We start from the raw sequence: 10,896 nt of genomic DNA, 5'->3' as shown, positions 1-10,896 counted from the left end.
CTCTATTTTCTTAATATAATGATAATAGATTATAGAACATGATTGAAATATAAGTATAAAATTAAAACAATGTAAATCAGAAATAATAAAAACAACTAGAATAATAGATTATTAAAAAAAAAACTTAACCGATTTAGATACATTATCAATCTTTCAAGAATGTTAGAACAAATAAAATGAAAATGTGACATGTGTTCACACAAACAATTTTTCCTAGATTTTTGAGTAATAACAAATTTAGGGAGAAAATAGTTAGCAAATCAAATGACGTCCACAAAATGTCACGGCTACCTACAGAGGCCATTCCTGTCATAATAAATGCTCTGGTCAATTAGAGAACAGGTAGCAAAAGCTAAGTTGTTTACATATATAGCAAAAGTCAAGACATGATTTGGGGGATGTTGAAGAGGGTGTTCAATCAGTGGGTCATGAAAATTTCCAACTTTTATTAGTTAGTTGGATTAGCTACATCATATAATAAGAGGTAACAATTGGTATATGTCTATTCTTTGCTTCTCTTAAAAATTTGCTCCAGTATAAAATATAAAATGTATACCAAATTAGTCAACAAATCAAATCAACAACCCATTTTTCTCAAAGTTTGTGGTTCCTGTCATAATAAATATTTTGATCAATTAGAAAACAAATAGCAAAATATATAGCAAAAATCAGGATGATTTTATGAAATTTGAAGAGGGTTTTCAATGAATGGGTCCTCCCTCCTTTGTGAGCTCCGGTGGAAAACTTTGGGCCATTAAAATTTTCACCTTACTTTATAGTTTGATTAGCTACATCATATAATGCAATGCAACATATTAATTGCTTCTCTGCAAGACTCAAAGATCCACAATGGCTATTTTGGAGATCTTTGTTGGAGTAGTTGGAGGAATAATGGGATGTTTATGGCTGGCCATGTTGTGGGCAGGCCAGTTAAAGAGGCCTAAACGTGCCCCTCCCGGAAGTTTTGGTTTGCCTGTTATTGGTGAAACACACCACTTTGTTAGAGATAGCAGATCCAAAACTCCCCATGTTTATGCAGACAAAAGAAAAACCAAGTATGTAATTCACTCAAGTCTCAGCTCTGCTATTTATTTGATTTCGGGATCGGCTTTTTAATTTTTAAATTAAAAAAATTAAGTAGATTGTGAAATTTGGTATCAATGTTTAGTATTAGAATTTGTGATATATTAAGAGTTAAAGTAGATCATATGTAATCTGAAATATTGATGAGAAACTCTCAAACAATATAGCAAAAAATATTTAGAATAATTTGTATGGATTGTAGAAACTGATATCATTAATACAAGCTGAATATTTTTATAAATAGATTATAGAAATTGGTATATATATATAAGAAAATCTATCACATATTAATTTTATCATCAATATTTCAGATTATATTCTACTATCTATTATAAGAATGCAATTATGATTCAAAAAAAAAAAGATATCATGATTTAAAATATTGATGTAAAAGATTGTACACAATTGAAATCAATCTATATATATAACAAAATTTTGATTGATCTAAATAGTTAAATGTAGTTGGTGAAATTAATTCACAAATCATAAATAGTATATTGTAAGCTATATTAATATAAATAAAATTTAATTTAGAAAACTTATAAAAGCGCCTAATATAATGTTAAATAAGTAATATATCACAAACAATTTGACATATTATAGTAAATATCTTTATTTATTGAAATTAAAAATGTTGCCATTATGAAAAAAATATAAATTTTCAATTATAAAAATGATCATGTCAAAAATTATATTAATCATCATGTTGAGAAATTAATAAAACTTAATACCTACCAAAATCTAGCAAAAAAATCAGTATAGAGGACACTACTATGAATTAGGCAAGAGCCCAGGCAATGATAAATTGTGAATCAGATCTACTCAACATTAATACATAATAATAATTAACATTAACAATACTAGTAAATAATTTAGGCTTCCACCGATTACCTATTAAAAAAAAAAATTACTATGAACTGTGAAATCTACGTATTTATTTCAAACATTTATATTTATATGGGTTGTTGCAGGTATGGACAACCAGTTTTTACTACTCATCACATGGGGTACCCTACAGTGATGTCCATAGATCCAGAAGTAAACAAATTCATATTGCAGAATGAAGGCAAATATTTTGTGAGCAACTATCCGAGGTCATTAAGAGATCTGTTTGGGGAAGGAGCCATTGCCAGCACTAATGGCGAGTTGCACAAGAGGATTCATAACGTGGTTTTGAGCTTCATTAACACTACAAAGCTTAAGGAGTTTGTCATGGCCGATGTTGAACATGTTATCAAAACAGCCTTGAGCAAATGGGAGGGACAAATTGTGTATGTTGAAGATGAGTGCAAAACGGTTAGATTTTGGGTTTTACAGTTTATTTGTCTTTAATGATAAGAGATTTTTACAATTCAATTTCAAAATTCAAAATTCAAAATATGAAAATGTAATTTTTTAAAATTAAATTATGTAAGAGAGTTTTGTATCAATATTTTTAATCACGTTCTATGATCTATCATCAGTATCTAGATCACACAATAGAAATCAAAATAGTGCGATAAAATATTTCTTACACAACTTGATCATTTACCTTTAAACTTTAATTTGTTTGTCAATTCCAAGTGACTTTTGTGCTAATCAATTCTAGGTCTATGCAACAATCATTTCATTTATTTTAAATCTGGTTTTATCATATAGAATTTGATTTTGTATTGTATTTATGATAATTTGTTGCAGATGGCCTTCAACATCATTGCTAAATATCTTCTTGGAATTAAGCCAGGGGAAGAAACAACATATCTAATGATGGAGTATAGAAAATTCATTGAGGGGATCATTTCCATACCAATTAAAATCCCTGGAACTTCCTATTATAGATCATTGAAAGTAAGAAGATGGTCTCATTTTCAAGTCGAGTATAATGTATATTGAAATATATCATCAATAATTTAGTTATTTGATGTTTTGCAGTGCAAGGAAAATTGTGTGAAAGTTATGAAAAAGATCGTTGAGGAAAAAAGAAGAAAACCACACTCAGAACAAAAGTTAGACATTCTTGATGCCTTGTTGGCGGATGGTGATCAAAATGGAGAAAAGATTCCAGACCACATCATCTACAACAATATAATGAATCTGTTTGGAGCAGGAGAGGAAACTTCTCCCATGGTTATGATGTGTGCTGTCAAATATGTATATGAATGCCCAAAAGCTTTGGACCAATTAAGGGTAATCAATATCCTCCCAACTTTTCATCTTTCGTATAAACTTTATAAATAAAAATTAACATGATTTAGTTAATATTTTCTAATTAATAAGCGACAAATATTCATTATATTAATTTCAAAAATATGTACAATATTATATGAAAAATCTAGATTCTATACACTTGCCAACTCGGGACTTGAAGAGGGTATTCTCTCTTTTACAATGATTTATTTAATATTTATTTTGTAGTGCACTTATTTTTATTTGAATGTAAGGAAATTAAATATATAGATATGTTTTAATATTTGCTAAGAGAGAAATGATTGAATATAAGATTTTTTTAAAAAAAAAAGCTTTTATTTTAATTTATATTTTATGAATATCTTTTATAATTATTCATAAAAAGTAATTTAATATATGAATTTATTCATATTAATATCAAATAGTTAAGAATTTTGGTAAATATTATAAATTAGAATTTTATAAATTTAATTTATATATTTTATGTACTTTTATTTCAATGTTGTTATATTTACGTAGATGGTGTATGTGTGAATATTGACATCATGTTATTAAAAATGTAGGAAGAGCATTGTGCCATCAAAAGAATGAGAGGTCAAGAAGAATCTTTGACATGGAATGATTACACTAATCATATGACCTTTACTCATCAGGTAAATTTGATTATCTATGTGATGATTTCATATTTACAATTCAAGTTTTTTAAGAATTAAGATAGAGATAGTCTAAAAAGCTAATAGATAAGTAGTTTAAAATAAATTTTAAAAAATAAATATTTCCATATCCTTTTCCAACCTCATCAGAATGTTAATTCTTTATGATAAAAATTATGAAAAATAATAACTTCATTTATGATGTCTTCCGAAATTAAAGAACATTAGATAGAAATCATAAAAGATTCAACTTCTTTCATTTGATACTACATTTTACTTCTTATAAATGATATAAAAATAGATATAAATCTTGAACCTCAACACCATTAAAAAAGAAAATAATTCTTTAGAAAAATACTATTTTTCACATGTATACTCTCATGAGTTTTATTGGTATGTATATGAACACATTCCTATATGTATTCAAACATATATAATAGTTGTTGAGTCGAGAGTAACAAATGTACAATGGAATTAATATTGTTCACAGGTTATTAATGAGACATTACGCCTTATAAATCCTGCATCTGGTGTGAATAGAAAGGTCATAAAGGAAGTGGAGTTTAAAGGTAAGTAACTATACACACATAATTGTTTCTTCATGCGGACAAATATAAACTTAGAGAATTCTCAAAGTGCTGATAATCTTTGGCGTAGAATTTTACTGGTTAAATAATAGATAGATGGTATCTTTTGGTTTATGTTACTTTTTCATAGTTAGTTCGTTAGAACAAATATAAACTTAAGAATTCTCAAATATTTATGGCATGGGTTTTGACAGGATATTTTTTCCCCAAAGGGTGGCTTGCATTTCCCTACTTTAGAAATATACATCTTGATGAATCAGTTTATCCAGACCCTCTCACATTCAATCCTTGGCGTTGGGAAGTATGTAAAAGTTTCGTACACATGAATTTACATAAATCAATAGACTTTATACAGAAACTAAGTAATCTAATCCATGTCTTTAAATAGAGATTACTAAATAAACTTCCTCTGTTGACATATCTGGCAGAAAAAGATACCAAGCATGTATTATACACCTTTTGGAGGAGGGCCTAGAATATGTGCAGGCCAAGAATTGGCAAAACTTGAAGTCGCTATTTTTCTTCACTATTTAGTAACCCAGTTCACGTACAAATCAAACCCATTCCTTCGTATTACTGATCACATGTTTTTTTGAAATTGAGACAATTATTATGATATTAGTATTCAAAATTATAGTCATCAGATTTTTGTTCTTTTTGTGTGCAGATGGATCCACCATGATGACGAGATAATTAATTTCCCTGCTGTGAGTTTCAAGAATAAGTTGCCCATTACTGTAACAGCTCTTCAATGCTGAGAAACACCAGAAGTGGCCTAAAACATTGCAACTTATACTAAGGTTGTGTTTATGGTCTAGACAGATACATATACTAGTAACCAACGAAGGTTAGAAAAAATTAAGAACTAGAATATGCTTATACCACTTAAGGTTATCATCTTCAAGAAATAAATGTTAAACAATTATATTTTAATACTTTTTTAATGAAAATTATATGTAATCATCACCAGAATAATGAAAAAGCAAGAGTTTTGTTGGAGCTTGAGTTCCTACCTTTCAAAAAGTTAAAGTAGAATTTGAAATAAAATAAATTATTAAATATATAGATTGGTAGTGGTAAAAATAACAATTTATTAATCTAAATCTGAATAGATGAATTTGACTTGACCAACAGAGAAAAGAGGTAGGTGCATAAAAACAATGTTGCATGCGTACAAATTTTTGTAAAAGTTGATTTGCAAGAATTAAGATTTAAGACATGTTGGTAAACAAATTTGTCACAATAGAATTTGCCCAACAGAGTGTGTGGCAAACTGTTCACAATAGTTGGATAGGCCCTTGGTAGGCAGCCTTCCTTTGTGTTTAGAGGGGCAGCTCCCTCGTATGATATAATTTTCAAAAAGATTTTCAAACAAATAATCTAAAATTTTTAAAATCAAGAAAAAGTCGTTCAAGACAAATGCACCACATGCCCTCACAACCTTCTTGGGTAAACAAGAATGATAACAAAGGTGATCAAGAACTACACTTGAAAGAAACCAATATTACCAAGCACATTCATTATTCATAAACACTCACACAATACCATGAGAATGTTTACTACAGTAGATACCAATTTTGATTTTAGAATAAGAAACCCAAAGCACATCTCATTTCATTTCCTTGCACCAAGAAGACAATAGAGATTTTTCGATTTTAGAGATAAAACGTGTACATACTTTCCAAAATTTATCTACAGATCAAAATTTCAGCATAGTGTTCCCTTATTTTTAAAACCAAAAAAGTCCCTTTACAAAGCAAATAGGAGTCCTTATATAGACATAGAGGTTAATAACTACCTCTTCGTGGTTAATAACTACCTCCCCAATACGTGATTTGGGTGACGTTAATTAACCTTAAGAAAATTAACCTATATAAGGAAGACTTTCAAAAACAAAACTTTCAGCATGAATTCCTAAGAATGTATATATATTCAATCATTGATCTTCTAGCTACTAACTCTATCTATTCGAACACAATTGATCTATCCCAGAAAGCCGTGTAAGCATTTAGGATGTTCATCATTGATTCATAGTTCAAAATGAGCACATTTTCCATCCTAAGTTTGGCTATGAAGTATCTATCCTGAATTTCTTCTGACTCTTCCATACATGATCTCAGAGGAGGATAATCTTGTTGCTCTCTTTTTAGTAGTATGATCTGCCCATAGTGCATCATACAAGTGCTTGTGCCAGGACCTCTAATTAACATCCACCAATTTTCGCACAATAGTCATAATATTTTTATTGCTCGATTCTACTTGACCATTTCCTTGTGCGAAATAATCTGAGAAGTGAGAGAGGATGATTCCATATTGATAGCAGAAGGATGATATCTCTTGAGAGGAGAAGTTTGTAGCATTGTCGATAACAATTTTGTTAGGAACACCAAACCTAACCAAAATGTTTTGCTTGATAAAATTGCACACCACTTCTAAAGTTGTTTGTTTGACTAGAATAACTTCGACCTACTTGGTTAAATAGTTGGTTGCCATCAAAATGTGAGTATGTCCAGCAGTGGATGAAGGATGAATAGGATCGGTGAAATCTAAACCGCATTGTTGAAAGGGTTCTTCAATCACCAGTGACTTCAAGGATAGCGCTGCCAATTGAACTCTTCCTTTGAAATATTGGCATGACTCACACTTCTTGACCCATTCTTCTGCATCCTTGAACATCCCGGGCTAGTAAAAACAATTTCTCATAATTTTGTAAGCTGTTACTGATGCTGAGTAATGACCTCCACATGCTTCATCATGAAACAATTGAAGCAACTCTTTTCTTTGTTCAGAATCTATGCATCTCAGAAAAGCACCATCTATCCCTTTCTTGTATAAAGCATCACCCCAAAGAACATACTTCGCAGATTTCAATTTTAAGGTCCTCTTCTCTTTAGGTGATAAGTGAGTAGGACATTCTCCATATGTCAAAAAATAGGCAATATTTGAAAACAAGTTATCAACATTGCTAATGAATAAAACTAAAGGCATTTCTTCCTTTGTCTCGCCTTCATCTTTAGAAGATCCTTCTGCAATAGCTTTACACAAACCTTTTCCTCTTACAAGCTTTGTAGGTTTGATATCAAGATCGTATTCTTGTGCTTTAGCTATCTAGGAGGCCCTTTTGTTCACACCGATCTCTCGTTGTGTCAGAAGCATCTTCATTGCCGAATTAGGAACACATACCTTGGAGTGAGAGTTTAGGATGTAGAACCTAAATTGTTTCACTGCTCTAACCAAAAAATAGGCATTCTTCTCAATCAAAGAATATTTCAATTCATGTTTCTTAAGAGGGATACTCATGAATGCTATCAGGACCTCGATATTGTCTTTGTCAAGTTGCATAAGTATAGCAGATAAAGTGTTCTCAGATGCATAGCAATACAAATGAAAATCTTTAGAAAAATCTGGATAAGAAAGGGTAGGAGCATTAGCAATCACATATTTGATTTTTTCAAAAGAAGCTTTACCTTCCTTTGTCTACTTAAAATTTGTATTCCCTTTCATCATATCCACAATTGACTTTGTAATCTCAGAGAAGTCTAGTATGAACCTCCTTATGAAGTTTATTTTCCCAAAGAAAGATTTGACTCCTGGTTTACTCATGGGAAGTGACAATTGTTGGATAGCTTTCACCCATTCAGGGTCTATTCGAATACCATCTTTAGAGACAATATGCCCCAGTAGTTTACCTTCTGTCACCCCAAATATAGACTTCTTAGGATTGAGTGAGATGCCATGAGTTCGACATCAATGCAAGATAGCTTCAAGATGATGCACATGATCTCTTCTCTATTTAGAAAACACTATAAGATCATCAAGGTACATCACAATAATCTTATTCTTGAAATCCACAAATGAATGATCCATCGGCCATTGAAAGGTGGCTCTAGCATTTATCAAACCAAAAGGCATTCGATTGTAGGAAAACGTGCCCCATGGAGTGGTAAAAGCTATTTTATGTTGGTCTTCCAGTGCGACAGTGATTTGATTATAACCGAAGAAGCCATCTAGCATTGACATGAGTCTTGAGCCAGATGCCAACTACATAATATGATCCATGACAAGGAGTCCATAATTATCCTTAAGTGATGCTTGATTCAAATTGCAGAAGTCAACACATATTCTTATCTCACCATTCTTTTTCCTGACGGGAACGATATTAGCTACCCATGTTGAATGGTGAATGGGATAGATAATCTTTGCTTTAAGCATCTTATCAACTTCAATGAAAATAGCATCAGCTACTTTGGGATTGAATTGCCTTTTCTTTTTCCAAAAGGGAGTTGAACTAGGTTTCAAAGGAATTTGATGTTTAAATTTCCCATTCATGAATTCCTTTAGATCTTCATAACCCCAAGAAAAAATGTCTTGGTAGGCTTTCAACAACTTCGTGAATTCTTCTTTCTCTTCATACAACAAATTTATCCTTATTAGGACAATCTTGGAAATTTCCTCAGAACCAATATTTACTTTCACATAACCTGAACAATTAGAAGATTTAGTGTCTTTGATTTTCTCTTTCCTTTTATCTTCCTTATCAAAAAGACTTTCTAGGGTGACTAATCCTCTTGGGATAACATTACCATCCAATTGAATAACCTTAGGGTCATCTCTCGGTGTTCCATTATGATTACGCAATCCTTCAAATTTTAGGTCTGAAAATGGAGGCCTTCCCTCAAGAAATGCAATGATTTTCCCATCATCATCAAAAACTTGCTAGTGTCGATCATTATCAGGCACACTAGGTCTATGAATCATCTCTACTATGTAAACATCTCTGTTGAATTTAGGGTGAGGAATAAGTAGAGATGCAGAGACCACAAGAAAATCTGCTTTAGAATTTTGTTTACAAGGGATAGCAGATAAAGAAAAGGCATCGAAATACTCAATCTCATCCCACACTCTATTTCTATATGCCTTCAGTTTCACATTCTTTGTTTGATATTGTCTCTGCACCTGGTTGACAACTAATTCTGCATCTCCTGATACCTTGAGCTATTTGATTCCCTTTTCTTTTGCATACTCATGGCCAAGTAGAAGGGCTTCATATTCTGCGGTATTATTGGTGGTCTCAAAAACCAACTTGTAAGCTTTTGGGAATTTCTCTCCTTTCAGTGATATCAACACTATCCCAGCACTTGAACTAGAAGAAGAAGAACTTCCATCAAACTCCATTGACCATAATTCATTGGTTATATCAGGCATGATAGGCTCAGTTACATCTTCTTCAGTTGACATCATCATATACATTCCATGTCCAGTATCAACATACAATATTTCAGCTCTTGGATCATTTGATTTCAAGACTGTATATTTGGCTTTAGGTTCAGGATTAAGCTTAACCATTTTATCTCCCATCAGGATAAGGGCATGAGACATGTCCATCTTGATCTCACCACCAAGATCTTTGCAAAAAATTCTACTCAAAAGAATCCCATAACTGGCAGGAATATCAGCAACCAGGATATTCAATTTTAACTTCTTCTTAGGATGTGTTGCAAGTGCTACTTGAGCATCCTTTAACTAGCCAACTAGTGGAACTTGTTTCACCTCCATAGAATATAGCTTTCCTGATGATTTGTTTGATGAAAGACCTAGGGCATGGGCCACCTTTGAAGGCATGACATTATCAGATGCACTCGAATCAATGATACAATTGCTTAACTTGCATCCAACTATATAGAGGGAAACATAGAAGGGATTGGGTTTATCTAACAAAGAAGCTGCAACCAAAGAGTCTTTCTCAGTCATGAGCCCTTGCAAATTATCTTCTACTTCCAGAAAAACTTTTGACTCATGGTTGATAGTGATCTTAGGTGAACCTTTACCAACACATTGGATCAACCTTTCTAATTGATGAGGGTTTTCCTTAAGCTAGTCCTACTGAGAAATTTGTACTTTGGTCTTCCTATAATGATCAATAAAATCAAAAGATTCTTCCACAATGGGAGAAGTCTTACCTTTATCTATCTCCTTGGCTTGTGAAGGCTCTTTTGGGGTATTCTTCCGAGATAGAATTCGCTTAGTAGTCTCATCAGAAGTGTTGGTGCTCAAAATTGCGTTCTCATTTTGAGCGACCATTTAAAATTTTGAATCAAGTCAAGCCTATGAAAGCCCCATAAATGCAAATGTACCTGGCTGTACCCTTAAGGCCTGTGAGGTGTTTAATGTTTCTAACACCTTTCATTTAGTCCGCCTAAGCGTTCCTTGAAGTTCAATTGTCATTTCGAGTCATTTGGAAAAGTTCTGTTTGAGCTAGTATCAATTTTGCATTTTCACTTAAGTCTCAAACAGCGACAGGAGGCTATGTTTGCCAATGAATATCTTGCACCCAAAAATGTATCATGACTTTACATTTTGAGATTATCTAGTGTCCATACCCAAGAACCTATGTTTCAGGTTTCAAG

At 32.0% G+C, this 10,896-nt stretch overlaps 1 protein-coding gene across 1 annotated transcript; it reads left to right on the top strand.

Moving 5' to 3' along the window:
• The first annotated feature begins 684 nt into the window (after window positions 1-684).
• LOC149550558 (cytochrome P450 90D2-like) lies at window positions 685-5,488 on the top strand. Its single transcript, XM_089795115.1, has 9 exons — window positions 685-1,055; window positions 2,055-2,379; window positions 2,761-2,910; window positions 2,995-3,249; window positions 3,813-3,902; window positions 4,393-4,471; window positions 4,684-4,790; window positions 4,918-5,036; window positions 5,157-5,488. Exons 1-9 carry the CDS (start codon window positions 850-852, stop codon window positions 5,245-5,247), a joined length of 1,422 nt encoding a protein of 473 aa, XP_089651241.1. The 5' UTR covers window positions 685-849; the 3' UTR covers window positions 5,248-5,488.
• Window positions 5,489-10,896: the final 5,408 nt, after the last annotated feature.

This window comes from Cupressus sempervirens, chromosome 7 (genome assembly GCF_028749045.1).
Source record: "Cupressus sempervirens isolate cs-2001-9-10 chromosome 7, ASM2874904v1, whole genome shotgun sequence".
Classification (NCBI taxonomy): domain Eukaryota; kingdom Viridiplantae; phylum Streptophyta; class Pinopsida; order Cupressales; family Cupressaceae; genus Cupressus; species Cupressus sempervirens.
The sequence above is the reverse complement of the archived record's forward strand: the minus strand, read 5'-3'. Positions and strand labels throughout refer to the sequence as shown.

Coding starts and splice junctions, on each gene's coding strand:
- LOC149550558 (XM_089795115.1), top strand. CDS start 850: ATGGCTATTTTGGAGATCTTTGTTGGAGTAGTTGGAGGAATAATGGGA. Junction 4,472..4,683: donor AAAGGAAGTGGAGTTTAAAG/GTAAGTAACTAT, acceptor GGGTTTTGACAG/GATATTTTTTCCCCAAAGGG. Junction 5,037..5,156: donor TATTTAGTAACCCAGTTCAC/GTACAAATCAAA, acceptor TTTTGTGTGCAG/ATGGATCCACCATGATGACG.